The sequence below is a fragment of the Rhinopithecus roxellana genome, chromosome 7 (assembly GCF_007565055.1).
Source record: "Rhinopithecus roxellana isolate Shanxi Qingling chromosome 7, ASM756505v1, whole genome shotgun sequence".
Taxonomy (NCBI): Eukaryota; Metazoa; Chordata; class Mammalia; order Primates; family Cercopithecidae; genus Rhinopithecus; species Rhinopithecus roxellana.
This window is the reverse complement of record NC_044555.1, coordinates 82,834,051-82,856,372: the sequence shown is the minus strand read 5'-3', so window position 1 is coordinate 82,856,372 and position 22,322 is coordinate 82,834,051. Positions and strand designations below refer to the sequence as shown.

Below are 22,322 nucleotides of genomic sequence, written 5' to 3'. Positions count from 1 at the left end.
AATCCAAAGGAAAATAATAAATACCCCAATCCTGAAAACCACATTAAAAACTTCAGGAAAAGAAACTGTCATTTAATCCTAAAATCAGAAGACAGACTAATAATTTCTAGTGTTTAAAACAATTTCTTAAGTTTACTGAAAGACATGCAGATTCTGATACTGATCTATTGGATCTCTCCTTCCTGGTATCTTCATCCAAAACTCTAACCTCTAACAATTTTTATCCTCTTATATAATTATGCTTAGAAATTTCTAGGTAAAACATTATTCATAAACATTACTATTTACTAATTTCCTTCAGATTTTTACATAGCCCCTAATCAATAACTAAATGAAAATACATTCCAACTTATTGAGTGGAAATAAAGCAGCAGATGTGGCCATTGAAAGCTTCAGGAACAGAAACTCGGTTCTTCAGGGGAACAAAACTTGCAATAACTTCAGCTGTGGAAAGGGGCTCCCATCCCCCCCTAACTAGGAATATTTTATGTGAAGAAAATAAAAGCATTGGAATACCAAAGGGGGGAAAAACACTCAAGGAATGGAAAACGTTGAAAGAAGCCTCCCAGTGGGACCTATACTTTTAAATATCAATCAAGTAAAGAGCCACATGCAAAGCTTTAAGGATTTCATCAGTAAGGACCATTCCTCTTCTTGGCAAGTTCACAAAAATGGCTGTTTCTTTGTAACAGAAATTGTTCATTCTTTCTCTCCTTTCTAATCATAAAAGCATGTATGACCTTATACATATCTCTTGATCACCCAGCATACACAGTGATGGGCGTGTATGTCATATACACCTGTGTATGTAACAAAATGTTTGCCAAGAACACCTTTCCAGAAATACCTGCCTCTATCCCCTGATGACCACACATCACCCCCCAAAATATAAGTTCATTTAATTCTCTATGGAACAGAATATACTTTTTCACCAGTTAAAAGAGATTAACTTACACATGCCTTGTAACTGTTCAACAAGGAAAATATTAATGACTGAGTTTAGAAAAGTAGTGAGATCAAATCTGATTCTTTCACTTTACAGATGAGAAAATTAAGACCTGAAGAAATAAAATGACCTTGCCAAGGACACAAGGCTACTATTGAGCAGTAATCAGGATCACATTTTGAACCTACAGGGCAGGTAGAGCAGAAAAATGCAGAGGTGGAGAATAAACAGCTAGACAGAGGGTATTCTACATTCAGGGAGTAAGCATGACAGAAGGCTTCAAAGCAAAAAAGTATTGCAACCTCAAGGAGCTCAAAGGATCCTACTGAACATGCTACAAACCACAAATGAAGTAAATAAGATAATATATACTATCTAAAAAATATGCCATTATAGCAAATACTTAGACTTCTGAGTCATGGGATTACCTCTTTGCAAGATTATGTATGACTCCCCTGTGTTTAAAAACATCTAGTACTAGCATAAAAATAAACATAAACCAACAGAACAGAATATAGCATCCAAAAATAAGACCTTATATTTAACAGACAAGTGATTCTCAGCAAAGGTGCCAAGGCAACAGGAAAAGGAGAGTATTTTTTGACAAATAGTGCTGGGAAAACTGGATATTCATACACGAAGAGATGAACTTACATCTTTACCTCACACCTTATACAAAAATTAAATCAAAATCAATTCAAGATCTTAATGTAAGAGCTAAAACTATAAAAATTTTTAGAAGAAAACAATAGAAAATCTTCAAGACCTTGGGTTAGGCAGACTTCTTAGATATGACACCAAAAGCACAATCCAAAAAGGAAAAAATTTAACATTACACTTTGTCAAAACTCAAAACTTCTGCACTTCAAAACGTATCATTAAGAAAACAAAAAGACCTCAGCCCAAAATCTCCTTAAGCTGATAAGAAACTTCAGCAAAGTCTCAGGATACAAAATTAATATGCAAAAATCACAAGCATTCTTATACACCAGTAACAGACAAACAGAAAGCCAAATCATGAATGAACTTCCATTCACAATTGCTTCAAAGAGAATAAAATACCTAGGAATCCAACTTACAAGGGATGTCAAGGACCTCTTCAAGGAGAACTACAAACCACTGCTCAGTGAAATCAAAGAGGACACAAACAAATGGAAGAGCATACCATGCTCATGGATAGGAAGAATCAATATCGTGAAAATGGCCATACTGCCCAAGGTCATTTATAGATTCAATGCCATCCCCATTAAGCTACCAATGAGTTTCTTCACAGAATTGGAAAAAACTGCTTTAAAGCTCATATGGAACCAAAAAAGAGCCCGCATTGCCAAGACAATCCTAAGTCAAAAGAACAAAGCTGGAGGCATCACGCTACCTAACTTCAAACTATATTACAAGGCTACAGTAACAAAAACAGCATGGTACTGGTACCAAAACAGAGATATAGACCAACGGAATAGAACAGAGTCCTCAGAAATAATACCACACATCTACAGCCATCTGATCTTTGACAAACCTGATAAAAACAAGAAATGGGGAAAGGATTCCCTATTTAATAAATGGTGCTGGGAAAATTGGCTAGCCATAAGTAGAAAGCTGAAACTGGATCCTTTCCTTACTCCTTATATGAAAATTAATTCAAGATGGATTAGAGACTTAAATGTTAGACCTAATACCATAAAAACCCTAGAAGAAAACCTAGGTAATACCATTCAGGACATACGCATGGGCAAGGACTTCATGTCTAAAACACCAAAAGCAATGGCAACAAAAGCCAAAATTGACAAATGGGATCTAATTAAACTAAAGAGCTTCTGCACAGCAAAAGAAACTACCATCAGAGTGAACAGGCAACCTACAGAATGGGAGAAAATTTTTGCAATCTACTCATCTGACAAAGGGCTAATATCCAGAACCTACAAAGAACTCAAACAAATTTACAAGAAAAAAACAAACAACCCCATCAAAAAGTGGGCAAAGGATATGAACAGACATTTCTCAAAAGAAGACATTCATACAGCCAACAGACACATGAAAAGATGCTCATCATCACTGGCCATCAGAGAAATGCAAATCAAAACCACAATGAGATACCATCTCACACCAGTTAGAATGGCAATCATTCAAAAGTCAGGAAACAACAGGTGCTGGAGAGGATGTGGAGAAATAGGGACACTTTTACACTGTTGGTGGGATTGTAAACTAGTTCAACCATTATGGAAAACAGTATGGCGATTCCTCAAGGATCTAGAACTAGAAGTACCATATGACCCAGCCATCCCATTACTGGGTATATACCCAAAGGATTCTAAATCATGCTGCTATAAAGACACATGCACACGTATGTTTACTGCGGCACTATTCACAATAGCAAAGACTTGGAATCAACCCAAATGTCCATCAGTGACAGACTGGATTAAGAAAATGTGGCACATATACACCATGGAATACTATGCAGCCATAAAAAAGGATGAGTTTGTGTCCTTTGTAGGGACATGGATGCAGCTGGAAACCATCATTCTCAGCAAACTATCGCAAGAACAGAAAACCAAACACCGCATGTTCTCACTCACAGGTGGGAACTGAACAATGAGATCACTTGGACTCGGGAAGGGGAACATCACACACTGGGGCCTATCATGGGGAGGGGGGAGGGGGGAGGGATTGCATTGGGAGTTATACCTGACGTAAATGACGAGTTGATGGGTGCTGACGAGTTGATGGGTGCAGCACACCAACATGGCACAAGTATACCTATGTAACAAACCTGCACGTTATGCACATGTACCCTAGAACTTAAAGTATAATAATAATAATAATAATAATAATAATAATGAGTATATATGAGATAAATGCTTATAAGTAAACTTTGTATATAATTAAAAATCTTAAAATCACACACAAAAAAAGAAAACAAAAAGACAAGTCACAGACTGGGAAAATATTTGCAAATCATCTATCCAATAAAGGATTTGTATCCAGAATATATAAAGAATTACAGAATATACAACTCAACAATAAGACAAACACTCAATTTTTTAATGAGCATGATTTGAGTAGACATCTGATATGGTTTGGCTCTGTGTCCCCACCCAAATCTCATCTTGTATCTCCCATAATTCCCATGTGTTGTGGGAAGTCGCTGGTGGGAGATGACTGAATCATGGGGGCAGGTCTTTCCCATGCTGTTCTCGTGATAGTGAATGGGTCTCACGAGATCTGAGGATTTTAAAAATAGGAATTTCCCTGTACAAGCTCTCTTCTCCTGTCTGCCACCATGTGAGACGTGCCTTTAGCCTTCCACCATGATTGTGAGGCTTCCCCAGCCATGTGTAACTGTAAGTCCAACTAAATCTTGTCTTTTGTAAATTGCCCAGTTTTGGGTATGTCTTTATCAGCAGCATGAAAACGGACTAATACAACATCTCATCAAATAAAATACAGGAATAACTAATAAGCACATGAAAAGATGCTCAACATCATTAATCATCGGGGAATACAAATCAAAACCATAATGAGATGTCACTTCACACACACTAGGATGTAGGATAATCAAAAAGATAATAAGTGTGGGTGAGGATATAAAGAGTAACCCTCGTACATTTCTGATGTGAAGGTAAAATGGTGCAGATACTTTAGAAAACACTTTGTCCATTTCTTAAAAAGTTAAACATAAATTTACCACATACCCAGCAATTCCACCCTTACATATCTAGCTAAGAGAAATGAAAACATATGTTCACACAAAGACTTGTATTCAAATATTAATGGCAGCATTATTCATAACAGGCAAAAAGCAGAAACAATTCAAATGTCTGTCAAACTGAAGACTGGATAAACAAAATGTGATATAGCTATATAATGGAATACTATTCAGCAATAAAAAGGAATTAAGTACTGATACATGATACAACATGAATGAACCTCAAAAGCATCATGCCAAGTAAACAAAGTCAGACACGAAAGACCCCATATTATAGACCGGGTTTATATAAAGTGTTTGGAAAAGGAAAATCTGCAGAAACACAAAATAGGTTAGTGGTTGCCTGGAGCTGGGCATGGGGATTAACTGTAAACAGGTATGTGGAGTATTATTGGGGTGCTGAAAATGATCTAAAACTGGGTTATGGTGAAAGTTGCACTATTTGATAAATTTACTAGAAATCATTAAATTTTACACTTAAAATGGATAAACTTTATGATCTACATACCTCAATAAAGTTTTTGTTGAGCTAAGGGTAGAAAAAAGTATAATTAATAATGTGGGGGAAGATAGATATGAAACAAGATGGGACACAGTCGATAACTGTTGAAGTCGGATGTTCAGTATACTATTTGTCCTATATTCTTGCTATATTTAGAGTTTTTAATAATAACTTCATTTTTGAAATTTAAAAAAGCAAATAGATATATTCCTAGGATTTCCAAGTATCTATGAAGGCAAAACCTCCTTTCCTATCTCCCTGAAGTACCTCAGAGAAATCTACTAACATTTTAAATCACATAAAAGGAAACACAGGAAAAAAAAACACATTAGAGTGCCTTGCAAAGGTTGCCATATTCATTCTTTAATACATCCTTTAACTTTAGATATTTAGTGTTTCTGCCCATAGAAAAGTAGTAGGATGTGCCCCCCAAATTAATTTAATGTAGATTGCTTTCTTTGATACCAAATCTGCTGCAACAAAGATTTGAACAAAGATTTCCCATCTTCGAAAGATTCTGGGCAGGATGCGGGGGCTCACACCTGTAATCCCAGCACTTTGGGAGGCTGAGGCAGGTGGATCACGAGGTCAAGAGATCGAGACCATCCTGGCTAACACAGTGAAATCCCGTCTCTACTAAAAATACAAAAAAATTAGCTGGACGTGGTGTTGGGTGCCTGTAGTCCCAGCTCGGGAGGCTGAGGCTGGAGAATGGTGTGAACCTGGAAGGCGGAGCTTGCTGTGAGCAGAGATCATGCCACTACACTCCAGCCGAGGAGACAGAGTGAGACTCCATCTCAAAAAAAAAAAACTAAACTAAAAACTAAAAACAAAAACAAAAACAAAAAGATTCTGATGGAAAACAAAGCTATTATATTGCCTGGCTCTTAGTCTCCTCATCAGTAATATGTGAGAGTTGGCCAAGATGACATTCAAGTTCTCTTTTAGCATTGACACTTTATGATTCTAAAATTTATCCATGTTTACTAATGATTTGCTCCAGACAACCACCAGAGTAAATGCCAGAGAATACGCAAGTAGGCAAAGTAAAAGAAAACTTTATTTACAAGCCAATGTAAAGGAGGGGCGAGGTTCACCGGTCTCCGGCGGTGGAGGCCGACGAAGTCGCTCCTGCATTCTCGGAGGAGGTTCCTGGGTCCCGCCTACCAGGAGGGGCCGAGGAAGTTCGCACCGCGTGCCCGCGGGGAGCGGCTTTTATGCCCTGGGCCCGGGAGTGGGAGGGCAGTGGGCGGGACATAGGCGGGTTGGGGGCCGGGCGGTAGGCCTGGCTAGGCGGGTTCCGGTTTTTCTCCATCGGAGGTCGGGTTGCGTCTGCGCAGTCCACCCGTGTCTTTCCCGGGCGCCGGAAAGTTAACAATGAAGAACCCGGAAATGTGCCATTTTAGTCCCTTTGTTCTTTTTGTTCCCTCCCTCACTCCCTCCGTCCAGACAACTAATAACTCCTTTTTCCTGCACCATAGGATACGCAATAAGGGTTAACTGGGTCCTGGAAGGACACATGGGCAGACTTAAGTGACAAAAATGCATAAGATTCAATCTTGGTCAAAGATGGGTCTCTGGTTTCTTCTCTCATATTACATTTACATAAATGCAATCCTCCTAAGCATTTTACTATTAAAACTCTTAGGTTGGTTGAAATCACTAGTTGTGTGTCTGTATACGTTTTCAGGTAAATCAAACTAAAATTTCAAGAAGTACACAGCTTTTTTCCAGAATTAGTTAGTACTCATTCACTAGCAGCTGTTTCCATCACACTTTCATTAGAGTTGAATAATGTGGTGTGGGGGGGAGAGAGAGAATATGAATGTGTGTTAGGAGGAAGGCAATCTACAAAAAGAGTCTATCATCTTGCAAATGGCTCTTTCCTACATCTATCTATCTATCTATCTATCTATCTATCTATCTATCTATCTATCTATCTATTGACAAAGTCTCACTCTGTCGTTGCCCAGGCTGCAGTGCAGTGGCATGATCTCGGCTCACTGAAACTTCCACCTCTCAGGCTCAAGCCTCAGCCTCCCGAGTAGCTGGGATTAGAGGCAAGCATCACCACGTCTGGCTAATTTGTGTATTTTTAGTCGAGACGGGGTTTCTCCATGTTGGCCAGGCTGGTTTTGAACTCCTGACCTCAGGTGATCCACCCGCCTTGGCCTCCCAGGGTACTGAGATTACAGGCATGAGCCACTGCGCCTGGCCACTACCATTATTTTTTAAAATGTGACATACTGTCAGACCAACTGCTAAGCCTTCGACATTTCAAAATGACTTTGTAATGACAACTTCTCCACACCAAAGTTCCTTGCTTATGCCACAACCTTTTGCAATCTGCCTTAACCCTACCACCCTAATGGGACTGTTCTCCTAAGATTTCCCAAAGACACTGTCTACAAACTCCTTCTCCACCAGTCTCCATTTTTCTTGGCCAGCCAGCCAACTTGAATCTTCCAGTCTCTACTTCCTTCCTGTAACACACTCCTCCCCAGGCACTCCAGGCCACGGTACTGTGTCCCTTACTGAGCTAATATAATCACATGGCTTCGGGTTCAGTTCCACCAGAAATTTGGTGTTTACATAGCAGGTCCTGAAGAGTTTTGAGTAGGGAGGTGATCACAGCTGTGCTTGCAGAAAATTAATCCTGTTGCCTCATGAAGGAAAGAACAAAGCAAGCAAGCCAAATTTGAGGCTACTATAGTAGACTCCCAGGAAGCTAGTAATAAGAAGTAAATCAAGACAGATGTCCAAAAAGAATCAATAGGATTTGACTGAAAAGTCGTATCCTTCAAAGTTTAGCTCACCAGCCCTGTGCACCCCCTGCCCACAAATCCACTGATCATTCTAGTTATCAAACTCAAAACCCTTCTAACAATCACACACAACTGAGACACTGATTGGCAGAGTTTGGGGGCATATCCATATTCCCCTTGGGATTCTCCAAAGTGCCAAGTACCCAGTAAATGCTCATTAAATACTGGTTGAATAAGACACTATTCTGGTCACCATTACTGAGGTCTATTTCAGTTTTCATATAATTCTATAAATTCAGATGCATATAAAGAATTTACTGATGTACTGAGAATTATATTGTTTTATGATCTCCTTCAGCTCACAAGCTTCATGATAGTCACAAACTAAATGTCCAACAATAGGAAAATGCTTAAATAAACCATAGTCCCAATCAATAAAGGTAGAAAAAATAAAATAGAGTATCACTATTTTACAACTACTGATGAAATAATGGATCTAAGCAGTGGTTTGCTGGAAAAAAAACTCATGTCAGCTTGTGAGAGCCAACTGTGTGCATCTGTTCCAACCTCCACATTCAGTAACACATCAGTAGGAATGAAATTAGCCGTGGCAGGAGTGTTTACACCATAAAAATTGGCAAGTGGCCGGTTGTTAAACATCTGCTGACACACCACTGGATGTAGGCAATGATGATCAATAGCTGATAAAACCATTATTTGAAAGGTTGCTGGGATCTTTATCATAACACATGAATCAGGCTAATACTAGGTAAATCCACTAATCAATCAAACATCACAAAAATAAAGGCATTAGATACTAGAGATCTCTTAATGTGGTGCAGTAAGAAGTACACAGCATCTCTAGGTATCTCTAGTATTCTTGTCAAAAATCTAAACTAACTCTAATCAAGCCTAGACCTACCTATCATTTTCTAGGAAATACAGGGGATGGAAGAACAAACAATTAGCAAAATACAGAATGTGGAAAAAGTCTACAGGGTAGATGATTTTTTATGAATAAATGAATAGCAAAGAGAAAAAAAAAAAAAGACTGAGAGAAGAACCTATCAGTTAAGAGACTTAAGATATACCAAAACAAGTGCAATGTGCATGTAGCCCTTGTTTGAATTCTGATTGGAACAAGCTAGTATAAAAAGACATACTTGAGACAATTCAGGAAATATGAACACTGGCCAAATATTAAATGATATTAAAGAATTATTGTTAATTTTGTTATGTATGACAAAGGTATTGTGCTCAAGTATCTTAAGACCTTATCTCCTAGAGAGCTATATAAAGAGTTTATATATAAAATTATATGATATTTGGGATTTGCTTCAAAATAATCTGGGGTGGAGGTTCTCAACTTTTACATAAATTTGAAATTTTTCATAATAGTTTTTAATAGAGTAGCCAGCATATAGATGATATATAAAAGAAATATAAAATTATCAGTACTGACATGGTTATCTCCAAGAAATAATGTATAATATATATAAAAAAGCATGAAGAAAACATGCATAATGTGATGAAAATTATTTTAAAGACGATTTAGAATTGTATCAAAAAGAATAAAACTTTTAGTAATACATGTAACAAAAGAAGTGCAAGACTTATATACTGAAACATTGTTGAAAGACACTTAAAGACCTAAATAAATACAAAAACATCCTGTATTCATGCATTGGACAACTTAATGTTATTAAAACAGCAATACTGACCAAACTGATAGACAAATTCAATGCAAGCCCTACCAAAATCCCAGCTGACTTTTTTGTTTTTGCAGAAATTGACAAGCTGATCATAAATTTCACGTGGAAATGCAAGGGACTGAGAATAACCAAAACAATCTTGAAAAAGAATAAAGCAGGACTCATGCTTCCCAATTTCAAAACTTACTATAAATCTACAATTATCAAGACACTGTGGTACTGGCATGAGGACAGACCTATAGACCAACGGAACAGAACTGAGAGTCCAGAAATAAATCCTTATATTTATGGTTAATTGATTTTCAACAAAGGTGCCAGGAAAATTAAATGGAGAATTAATAGTCTTTTCAACAAATGGTACTGGGACAACTGTATATCCACATGCAGAAAAATGAATTTGGACTCCTATCTCAGGCCATATAAAAAAATTAACTCAAAACAGAACAAAGACCTAAATGTAAGACCTAAAACTGTAAGACTTTTAGAAGAAAAGAGGAGTGTTTGTGACCTAGAGTTAAGCAATCGTTTTTAAGATATGACAGCAAAAGCACGAGCAACAAAAGAAAAATACATAAATTAGACCTCATCAAAATTTAAAACTTTTATGATTCAAAGGACACCATCAAAAAAATGAAAGGACAACCCATAGAATGAAGGAAAATATTTGTAAATCAAGTATCTGTAAAGGAAATTTTATGCAAAATATATAAAGAACATTTACAAATCAACAATAAAAAGACAACTCAATTTTTAAATGAGCAAAGATTCTGAACATTCTCCAAAGACAACATAAATATGACCAATAAGTGCATGAAAAGATGTATAACATCATTAGCCATTAGAAAATGCAAATCAAAATCACAATACCACTTCATGCGCGCTAGGATGGCCAAAATTAAAAAGGCAATAACAAGTGTTTTGAGGATGTGAAGAAACACAATTGGAATCCTCATAAATTGCTAATGAAATAGTAAATTGGTTCGGCTGCTTTGGAAAATACTTCAGTAGATCCTCAAAATGTTCAACATAGAGTCACCATATGAACCAGAAATTCCAGCCCTACCTATATACTCAAGAGAAAGAAAAAATATGTTTACACAAAAACTTAAGACATGAATGTCTATAGCAGAATTATTCACAATAGTCAAAAAGTGGAAACAACCCAAATATCAAAAAATATGGTTTATCCATACAATGAAAGATTATTCAGCCATAAAAGGAATGAAGTATTGATTCATGCTACAACATGAATGAACCTTGAGAACATTATACTAAGTGAAAGAAGCCAGTCACAAAAGACTACATATTGTATGATTCCATTAATACAGAATTCCGGAATGGGCAACTCCATAGAAACAGAAAGTAAGTTAGTGGTTGCCAAGGGATAGGGGAAGAAAAGGGAGGAATGGGAATGATTGCTCATAGGTATGGGGTTTCTTTTGGGGGCAATGAAAATATTCTGAAATTACATAGTGCTGATGGTTATATAACACTATGAATATACTAAATATCACTGAATTGTGCACTTTAAAAAGGTGAATTTTACAGTATATGGGTTACATCTCAATAAAGCTTTCATTTAAAAAAAACTGCTCAGACTGCCAAATTGAACCCTTGGCTAGCTGTGCACTGTGGACCCAAAAGTTTGGGATGGGTCAGAAATCCCATAGTCCTACTAGATTTTAAAAGAAACAAGTAGCACTCACAGGAAAAACACAATAAGGAAATCTATAAGGTCAGAGCTGCTTGTGTGGCCAAATTCATCTTTTAGAGAACCTGAAAGGTAAGTTTGGTATTAGGAACATCTCTTACTCCCAAGCAGTTTACCTACTTCTTAAGTTACAGAAACAAATACTCATTCATAGAAAACCCAGGAAAGACTTCTCAATTCGCCACTCAATAAACACAGCCACTTCCAAGTTAAGACAGAGCCCTTACCACGACGTTTTACCCAACTATACATCTCACAATGTAACCTTTGGGAGGTCGTCCAGAACTACTCCTCAGTGTTGGAAAGGCACTGAAATGGAATCTGAAGAACACATGACAGCTTAAAAGGCTGCTCAGAGCCGGGTGCAGTGGCTCATGCCTGTAATCCCAGCACTTTGGGAGGCCGAGGTGGGTGGATCATGAGGTCAGGAGATCGAGACCATCCTGGCTAACACGGTGAAACCCCATCTCTACTAAAAATACAAAAAATTAGCCAGACATGGTGGCAGGTGCCTGTAGTCCCCAGCTACTCGGGAGGCCGAGGCAGAAGAATGGCATGAACTCGGGAGGCAGAGCTTGCAGTGAGCTGAGATCACGCCACTGCACTCCAGCCTGGGTGACAGAGCGAGACTTCGTCTCAAAAAAAAAAAAAAAAAAAAAAAAAAAAAAAAAAAAAAAAGTACTCAGAACACTTCTGTTATTTCAGCTGCATTCCAGGAGGTGGTAGCAGATGGTCATAAAGATACCCTGAATACAGAGTCGTAGGGAAGTCTGAGATAGGTCAACTCAGGCAGGAAAGACATCTCTGGTACTCTCAGATACCATCATTGCAGCTAAAGAGTGAAAAGCAAATTTCTTAAAATAGGTGACATCTGTACATGAGCCAAAATTAAAAAGACACAAATAGGCATTCAACAGAAAGTCAGCTTGTTTCCAGTCCTGTCCTCAGTCATACTGTTCCCCTTCCCCAGAGGCAACTATCATTGCCAGTTTCTTTAGCATCATCCTGAAATTGTCTGTACATTTATAAACATACACATTCTGCACCATGCTTTTGTCACTTAATTTATCTGAGGTAGCTCTCCATGTAGTATACGTACCTGTTCTTTTTAACAGCTTCATACAGTTCCATAGGATGATGTACCATAGTTTCTTAACCATGGAATGAGTTGTTATTATCAGTATATCTAAAGCAGAGACAGGAAATTAGCTACCCATGGACAGACACTAGCCCCGGATATGTTCTGTTCAGCCATCACAATGGTTTTAATGTGTGGATCTCAATGTATTTGGCCATATGGGGTGTGGTTAAAAAAAAAAAAAAAAAAAAAAAAACTGACCATCAACATCCCCTTCTCCTTTTTTGCAGTAAGAAGGGTATTTCTGGGAAATGGCTGCCCTGCCAAGGACTACATTTCCCAGCTGCCTGGCAACTAGGTCTATCCATGGGCCTATGTCTCCCCAGCTAGATTTGAGTGGAAATGATGAAAATGCCCAGTCTGAAACTTTAAAGGAAGGCTATGTCTCCTCCACACCATATCTGCCCCTTCTGCCAGGCAGATTCTCAATGACTGGAACAAGGCAGAGCTAAGGTTTTTTACTGTCACCATGGAAACCTCAGGCTACAAACCTCAGGCATGGCTTTGAGAAGAGGCAGGTCTGAATCAAGAGTGGAAGAGAGGGGTAGTTCTTACTGACTCCGTGGACAGAAAAAAAACCTTTTTTATGAAAAAAAAAATCACCTCATGAAAATAACTGTTTCATTGAGGAAAAGGAGGTTAGGTACCGGCGTAGTGTGATTTTTCTTACAGGAATCTCAGTAATAAAAGATGTTTCATAGCTATAAATACAGAGCTATAAAATCCAAACATCACTAAGCAAATTCCGGGTCTGGCTGCCTCTACGTTTTGCATACTTGCATTGTCACTGACTTAAGACTTTCTTGCACATTTTTGCTCTCTCTCAAACACAGCAGTTGTGTGGGACTGTGAGGCAATGGCTCCAAGAACTGGGTCAGCTATTACAAATGGTTATCTCCCTGTTACACACAGCAATCATAGTGTATCCACTTCTCCTTATGAAAACACATGCCTTGGGTTTGACGCCAGTACCTAGAGCCCTGGAATCATCTAGGCTACTATAAATCACACATTCACACTCTCTTTACAGATACCAAAGTTGAAGCCAACTGTTCTATATTTCCAAAGTTGGCCTTGTTCATTTTTATAGACTTACATTCTAAATCAGCCCTTTGTTCTTTTTCCCCATATCATGTTACCTATTTTCATAAATGTAAAGGCATTAATGCCACCTACTTCTAAGCTATTCCTTTAAATGCTACTTGAATCCTATACCAAGAGTCTGTGGACTCTCCTTCCATTGGTCCTACAATTTTTTATTCTATTTCCTGCTTTTTCCTTTGGATAAACATCATCACTCCTACATAACAACCATCCCATCTTTCTCTTCATTTTCCTCTTTCATTTTTCTTTGCATCTTCTCTCCATCCTATTTCCTCTCCACACTATCACTCCACTTTAAGCCACCGTCTCAGCACTTTAGCTTCAATCACTCTGTTTTCACAATCCTGCAAGTCTCATTTTGTTAAACAAGTGCTTAATTTTATCTTTCCCTTTCTACTCAAGCCCACATCTTGCTTCATCTCACATTATTTTCCCTTCTTTTCTTTACCTTTCCTTATTCTTCTATTGTCATAAACAGGGTGACCCAGGCAGTCTGTCTTAAGTGATAAAGTTGGCAGAAGGAGGAGATATGGGGGCGCAGGGGCTGGAGGGACAAGGAAGAGCAGAGCAGCAGATGAGGCAGGCTTCCCCATGACCACCCTCACATTCCCAAGTGCCTGACAGGAGGGAGGTCCAGAACTTAGGCAAAATGGAGAAGAAACAAGTGGTCCCCGTGGTTAGGCAAAGACAGATGTAGCAACAGAAGCTGGCCGAGCCTTCTGAGCAGGCAAATGATAAGAGAAGAAATATTCATGGCCAATAACAATACAAAAAGATTCTCAGCCTCACTAGGAATCAGGGACATGAAACTGCCTATTATATAGGTAATGATTACAAAGATGAACATTAAGCAGTGTTGGCCAGATTGTGAGGAAACACTTTCAGACAGCGTTAATGATGGAGCAAGTTGACAGGTTTTCCACCTCACCCTTTGGCAACATATAGCTACACTTTAAACATCTACAGCCTTTGACCCTGCAACTCCAACCAGCAGGATTTAACCTAAGAAAATAATTAGATGATGAAACAAAGATATGGACATGAAATTATTAATAATCTCTGCCTTGTTTATATCATAAGAACAAGGTGGTGGTATGGGGGAGCTTGGCAAGGGGAGGCTGAGGGGAGGCTCATACCTGTGGAAGAGTAAAGGGGGAGAAGGACAAAAAGAGAAACAGAGGGGTATAAAGAGGACACGGGGGTCAGGGTGGAGAGAAGGGTTTGTTTGCAAGGGTGAGAAAGGAACAGGGGCTGGGGTCATGGGGTGGTGGGTGAGCTTAAGAGGAAAGTATGGAGAAGAGAAAAGGCAGAGAGAAGGAGGGAGAGATCTCTCCATCAAAGCACAGTCTACCATGGTATATCCATATCATGCAGACCTTAAAGGGAATGGTGCAATCCTCTATAAGAAATAGAAAGATGGTTAATTGGAAAGATCAGGATACAGAACAGCAAGCATAGTGTGATCCCATTTATCTAAAGTGATACATAAAGATAAGTGTAGCAAAGGGATGCCTACATGTACACCATGATTCTCAGTGAGTAGACTCTTCTGGTGGGTTTAAGCTCTACTTCATGCATTTCTAGTTTGTCAGCATTTCGATAATTAATTTCTAGCAATATGCAATACGCTAAAATTCTATATAATTTAGACAGACCCTTATACTTTCCTGTGAGAATTAACTAACATGAAAATAAAGTAGATGCAATTATACCACCTGCTTTTCATACTGCAGAAATGTTCTATTCTTCATGTGATAAATTTAAACTGCTCATTAAAATTTCATCTGTATAAATTTGTACTGAAAAGACAATGGAATTAGGCTATTAACACAGACATCACCCACCTAGCTATTCTTTGTCTAAATATTACATTTATCAGGCCCTACCACAAGGGACCTCGCCAGGGCATTATCAAACCAAAGTACTTTTCATTTTGAAGTCACATCACACAGAGATATCAAAGAAAGCTGTCTTAATTCAGGTTTTCCCTAAAGAAGCCCCTGACATATGAACTTGAGAACAGGTATATTATTTGAGTGAGGGGAAAGTGAGACAGGGCAGGAGGGAAGCAAAACAAGAAAAAGTAAATCAATGAATGGGGTACTATGGCAGGCAACTGGGGTTCAGTCCTTTTGTGAGCCTTCTGAGAAACTGGGTAGGAGGAATCACAGAATTGTCCACTAGCCATCAAGGAAGTCGGGGTGTTACCCTCATTGGTGGAGGCTTGCCATTTCAGGCATTAAATTCTTGATACTTGCAGGCCACAGGAATACGGGCCATACATGCTTACTAAGGCCTGTGGGTCAAACACAGTACTACAGGTTGAGTATCCTTAATCCCAAAAATCCAAAATCCGAAATGCTGTAAAACCCTAAACTTTTTAGTGTCGACATGACACTCAAAGGAAATGGTCATTGAAGCATTTCAGATTTTTTAATTATACGCTCAATTGGTAAGCACATAATACAAATATTCCAAAATCCAAAAACATCCAAAGCCTGAAACACATCTGATCCCAAGCATTTTGGATAAGGAATACTCAACTCGTATTTGGATTATGTTTATTATCTCACCAAAACCTTACAACTCCATGGAGTATTGGCTCTACTGTACAGATTAGAAATCTGAGATGCACACACATTAAGCCATTTGCTGAAAATCAAACAGTGAATAAGCAGCTGAGCTGAGGTCCAAACCCAGTTTTGTCTCTTCCACTATGTGATACAGTGTCATAAAAACCACAGCATGTGAATTCTCCAGTATAGCTGGCATCTCCTTACTGGGTCACACAACCTGAGAGAGACATGTGAGCATTTCCAGCCTCCCTCCTTGCAAGGTAACGGTATTGAGATAGCTTCCCAGATTGTTTTAATCTTCTTGCATCCATAGGAAAATCTTCCAGGTCATAATCCGCCAGCCATGTGAAATTTTTACAGCATCATCACCCGTGGTTACTCCTACCCTAAATACCAGTCACTATGAAATTTATGCCAGAATTCAGATCAAAGTATGACAGGAAATTCAAGGCAAATTTTTGTCTGATGAACTCATGGCAGAGAATTAAATTTGACAGAGAGTTCCAGGTTCTAGTATATTAAAAAGCAATCTATAACTTTACTGTGAGGAGAACACTTTATTAGAACAAATAAAACATGCTGAGCTCTGCCCAGACACAGAGGTCATGCTAATGTGTGAGCCAAGGAAAGTCTTTTCTTGCTTTAGTAGAAAAGATAATAATCTGCAAATCACTAGCATCTGAGGCTGGCCTGATTTAAAATGCACATAGATGGAGAAAAAGTTCCAGGAAATCATTGTATTTATAGCTTGTCTGCATGAGTCAGTGGAAAGGCCCTTGCTGCTCCCAAAATAATACTTGGGACAGCACTGTACCCTATCACCTTCACTAAAGCAAAGGCATGCCTCTCATCTTCTATTCCTTAGGTTCCTTAGGAGGATATCTTCCATCTCACAGGAAGCCAGGGGAGCAGATAGGGCCCCTCTGGGCCTCCCCCACCTCCAGCCCAGCTACACAACGGCTGGCTCAAGAACATCCCATCCCCAGAAGCCCAGAGCAGCCCACCTGAAGGAACCCTTGCCCTAGGACCCTCCACCAACCACCCAACCAACAGTCAGATTCAGAGTCCCCACAGCATTAAATCCTACAGGACACAGGATCTTCCCACAAGTGTAAAACGCAGGAGAAGGTTCTGGCTAGGCCTTAATCTCCAAGATCTTTCATAGAAGACCACACAGGCATCTGAGGAAATGACAGACAGCGATCTATCTTGTTCACAAATTACCAACGATGCAGAGAGTAAGACCCCAGCCACACACTCAGCAGGCTGCATGGAAGTGAAGCATTTTTATCCTCTTGGTAGAGAATTTCCTAATTCTTGATCCATAACAAGTGTGGGCAAGGCTCCAGACACATGTGCTACATATGTGTCTACAATTGTTTTCTCTCCCAAGAATACCATAGCCACGTGAAGACCTTCACGGGATGCGAAACTGCCAGGTCTGCTCTTTCTCCGGACTCACAGAGGCCTCTGTGGCAGACACACATCTGCTGGCTCCAACAGGAAACAGAAGGGTTTGGGGGCAAGGGACACTTCACCTGGCACACTGGGCTGGAAGACTTTATTCAGATCCAAGGAGGAGGCTCTGGAATGGGTTTTCTGTGGCCGAGGTGGCGGGGTGGGAGGGTCCTCGCCCCTTTTCATGGCCTCTTCTATGGAGGTGCTAGAGTAAGATCTGTAGCAAAATAAGGGAAGGTCAGAAGGGAAATAGCAAAGCTTTACTCTCTGAAGTCGGGGTGAAATGGAAAATAACCATAAAGTCAAAGTGACTACAGAGAACCGATCAGCTACCAAAGCAGCCATAAATTCTATTACCCATTAAATGCCACTATGTACAATAATTGTCCAAATCCAACTATGAATTGGGATCTTTTTAACCTCTTTGTTCTTAGATCTAAATCGACCCCCCCCCAAAAAAAAAAAAAAAAACCTTTGTGTAAATTCAAATCCATTTCTACGGGAACTGTTAATAAGAAAAACACGGAGCCCTTCAGCTTAGGCATTTCCATGTTCTAACAGAAGGGCTTCATGGTATAAACTGATCAGAGAACTTTTCTCCTGTTCACTTGCAAATGTGATGACAGGTTCACGTGGAATTGGGACAGATAAGCTGAGGGTAAGAATCCAATGTTCAGGGGAATATGCACAAACGAAGCTAGGAAAGGAAAACACACATCAATCAGATTGAGGGGTCTAGCTTGTCTTTCCCTGAGAAAGCAAAAGTCTCATTTTTAACCTTCTTCCTCAATCTACAGCAAGGCATAATTAACTAGGCAACTTCTGAGATTGTAACTCCAGTAATATCATCTTTTTAAAAAGGAACTAAATAACTTGCAAAAGGTCAGACAGAAAGTTACACAGTTCGATTCAAACTCCAATCTCTGTTTCTATATCCCATTTTAAAAATGTTTTCATACTGCCTATGAGTCAGGGGGGAAATACTTTGGTGATAGCAACTAGAATATTTATTGAAGACCTACTTACTTTCCAAATAAAATTCAACTCATACACTGCTTAGAAATAGGTTTAAGGATGGGTTCCCAATATGATGATTGCGAAAAGGCCCTAAGATGTAGATGTATACATTTATTGTATTTAGCTTCTCAACTAGCTTCATGTCAAAGCAGAAAACAACTTTTGAGTCAGAGGTACATCCTAGAGACAAATTAACCTCTGAAAACCATTCTTCATACTTAGCTATTAGAGTAGCATTTAGGAAATTAGAATATATCAGTTACTAGTAAACCCCTTCAGTTCTTGACAGAGCTGTTATTGACATGATGAGTTTTAATTTTCCTGAATAAGTTTCTCAAGGATTCTTTCTGGTAGTTGAGGGTTCTGTCTGTCTTAAAGATTGCAACTTTAATAAAGCCACCATAATGGCATGTGACATGTTCTGAGGGGGTCCCTGTAACATAACTAGCAAGAGAGACAAGGCAACAGCAGGCAGAAACTAGCAGGGAAGAATGCTCTGACTCTTTCAACAAGAATCAAAGGGAACTGATACGGAAGGACAAGGTTCTTAAACGGGAATGCTTCACTTAAAAAAGACAATTAGAGACCCTAGCTAGAAATGAAAAGAACTTTCTATGCCACATATAGCTTTTGTGACATGTTTCACTCAAAAAAGAAATAATGTGTGTGCAAATAATGTGTATGCATGCACATAGTTAAGCATACAATCCCATAGCGCACATTCCTCGTTTTCATTTTATTTTCATATATAACCTGTATGTTTATATCTTCATATGGAAAGTTACTGAATATAAAATAAGTGAGATTGTATAACCATGACTGCTGCAACTAATTAAAACATAAATGTGTAGGGAGTTAACAAAATGATGAATGCAGTGGTGTTGAAATGGTGATTTTTCTCTCTTTTCCTTATATTTCTACAAAACTTCAATATTTCAAAAAAGAGGATAAAAATAATTCAATTCTCTTCTTCCCAGTGAGAAGTAATGAAAATAAAATCCTCCAAATTAGACCAAAAGCGCAATCCCTGAAAGGATAATATGTAAAATTTAGCCAGACACATTAATAATAGAATATGTGGCTATGAGATTTTATAATTTCACTGGCTTTCAGGGAGAGAGGAAGTCAGCAGAAGCTAAAACTTTGAGGTTCGATTTATGGTTAACATAGTACACATAACAGATTTCTGCAATTCAATGGCAATTCCTACTATGAAAGCATATCCCAAAACTAGTACAGACTAGTTTGTAAAAGATCCATTCATCCTTTTAAAAAGGATGAGTAAATGTGTTGACCACAGAAAGAATGCCTATACCTTTTCTTCCTACCTAAAAGAATTACTCTATTGTTTTTAAATATAGATAAATACAAAAATATAGATATCTGTATCTTACATAAACAAGGAAACAAAAACCCAATTTGGAAAATGCAGATAGAAACCAAAGGATAACTCTTTGACTTACAAAGAGATGAGGTTCCTTAAATATCAGAATTTCAAGCATATTAAATATGATCAGACTTAAATTTACTTTTTCAGGATTGTGTCTAGTAGGCAAAGGAGGGGAAAATGTCTCTAGGAGCCAAAGCAAAACAGAAAACACACACATGGTATCCTTGGTACCCTATCTTACACTGCAGTTCCACCAGTGAAATACAGTACCAATACCATTTCCCTTCCTTAATGGATTAATTCTATTAGTGTCTCTGTATTTCCCCTCTGCGCCTCTTCTCTGAGTCTCACATCAACCACAGCTCTGCCTTACTGGCTTTCTCTCTTTTAATAGCCTCTTAAAAAATGTGAAGCCGAGGGGGGCACTAAGATAGGCTCAAACAGACCATAAACATTGCTTACCTGAAGCTGCAAGCTTCACTGAAGTTATCACAAGCATTTTCTTTCCCTACTCTAGATTTTATTACCCAGACTTTTTACTTTTTGGTGTTCACCTTGTCATGATAGCAAATTTTCGTGTTTGTTACCTTACCCATATTTTCCTCTTTCCAAAGCTACTTCCCCCTATTAGTTATCATCTTGCAACAACTGGGTCGTCTCACACAATCCACTTCATGTTGAGGGGCCATAGGGCACTAGTGACCACCTTCTAGCACTAGTGACCACAGCAACCAAGGCTCCCAGCATTACTGCATGTTCCCATCAGGCCATGCATGAGTGAAATGGATCATACCCTAAGCTTTACATCTAAAGGAAGAGGAAATCATGGGTTGGGTTTTTGGTTTGTGGTTCTTATTTCTAGGCAGGGGGCAGGGCACAAAGGGCATTAAAGCAGAAATTAAACGAACACTACCTGGATCTTGGTCTTGCTTTGAGACTGTTGGAATCCTTGGAAGTTGCTGAAACAAAGATTATTTGTTGTTTGCTTGGGTTTCATTTCTGCAGTTAAACAAGTTTATATGCAGCACCTGGGCTAGTACAGAACACATCAACAGGTAAATGTGAGGTAAAAATGCCCATGTGGAGAACTGGGCATCTCCCACATTTTCATGATTTCCTTGTTTTATTTCAAAATCTAAAGGAACGATGAAAAGGAAAGAAAACCCAGCATATTTTTCCTTTGGTCAGAGCACTATTTGAGAGGCCATTCTCAAATTCAAGTTGATTAATGAAGACATTCCAGTATAAAAAGACAACCCCCTTTCAAGGGGGTTGTCTTTTTATATAATGATGGATTCACACTTGAGGGTTTCTTAGTCTATCATGATAGTCTAGTAATAGATTTTGAACCAGTCTACCCTGAAGGATAGGAAGAAGTCTATCTAACTACATTAAAAAAAAAAAAAAAAAAAAAAAAAAAAAAAAAAAAAACACTACCAGAGCAGCATGGCCACAAAAAAACAAAGCTCTCACAAGTAAGTGGAAATGAGCTATACAGCTTCTCCTGTAAGAAAATATCCTTGTGTCCCACATCTCTGTGACCAAATCATACAGAGAATTATGGAAAAAAATTGCTGAATCTTTTCCCAACCATATGACTTTTCCTCATCAAATTTAAATCATAAACTAACTTGCTCACTGCCAACACCCATAGAGCCTTCTTCCCCATCACAAGTTGTGAGGCATAATTAGAAACATTTACAAAAACGTTGATCCTCTTTTTATGCTTTCAATCCTCTATGGAAGACAACTTTAGGAACCAGTAGCTATGCTCAGGTGTTGCAAACATTGCAAATTTTTCATCATAAAATGTCATTAAAAATCATAGAAAAGGTGCTAGTAACACAGAACAAGAAGAATGTAATTTCTTTGTTTGCATGAATTCTTCCAAAAAGAAAATGTCTCACTGCATTATCTCATCCTCTTTTACATTGCTCCAAAGATAAAAACCCTCCTTGGTATGAAGCAGCCTGAATTTATGATGATCATTAAAATCCTTGGGTTAGGTAACAGGGCAGAGAGGGGAGGCGAAAATCCTCATAAATGCTAACAAGGCACAAAGCAAACTACTGGTCAGCTGCATAAGAGATGCACTTCTCCCAACCCAAGCATTTTGGCTTGTTGTAGTGAGAACACAGGGATCTTCCAGCTTCAAACAGCTGAAATGCTGCCAGAGTGCAGGAAAGCCTGGAAAACCCAAGAAGTTTGAGTCCCCTTTTGCCCATTATCGTGCACCTGCACCTGGATATGGACAGAAAAAGATCTCCCTCCCTCCTACAAACCCCAGGCAGCAAAGAAAG

At 38.7% G+C, this 22,322-nt stretch overlaps 1 protein-coding gene across 13 annotated transcripts in view; it reads right to left on the bottom strand.

Moving 5' to 3' along the window:
• Window positions 1–22,322, bottom strand: part of REPS2 (RALBP1 associated Eps domain containing 2) — a 202,051-nt gene that overhangs the window by 52,579 nt on the left and 127,150 nt on the right. For 5 of the 13 annotated variants that reach the window (XR_004058326.1, XR_004058327.1, XM_030933821.1 and 2 more), the window contains exons 12-14: window positions 20,936–20,981; window positions 17,696–17,832; window positions 12,439–12,525 (exon numbers count right to left, since the gene is read on the bottom strand). The exons of 4 other annotated variants lie outside the window; for them this stretch is intronic. Coding sequence is in view for 5 of the 9 variants with exons in the window: in XM_030933821.1 (XP_030789681.1) it covers window positions 12,439–12,525; window positions 17,696–17,832; window positions 20,936–20,981 (270 nt within the window). In the remaining 4 variants the exon portion in view is untranslated. The remainder of the gene's footprint in view (window positions 1–12,438; window positions 12,526–17,695; window positions 17,833–20,935; window positions 20,982–22,322) is intronic. 4 more of the 13 variants (XR_004058328.1, XR_004058329.1, XM_030933824.1 and 1 more) reach the window with 1 other exon arrangement.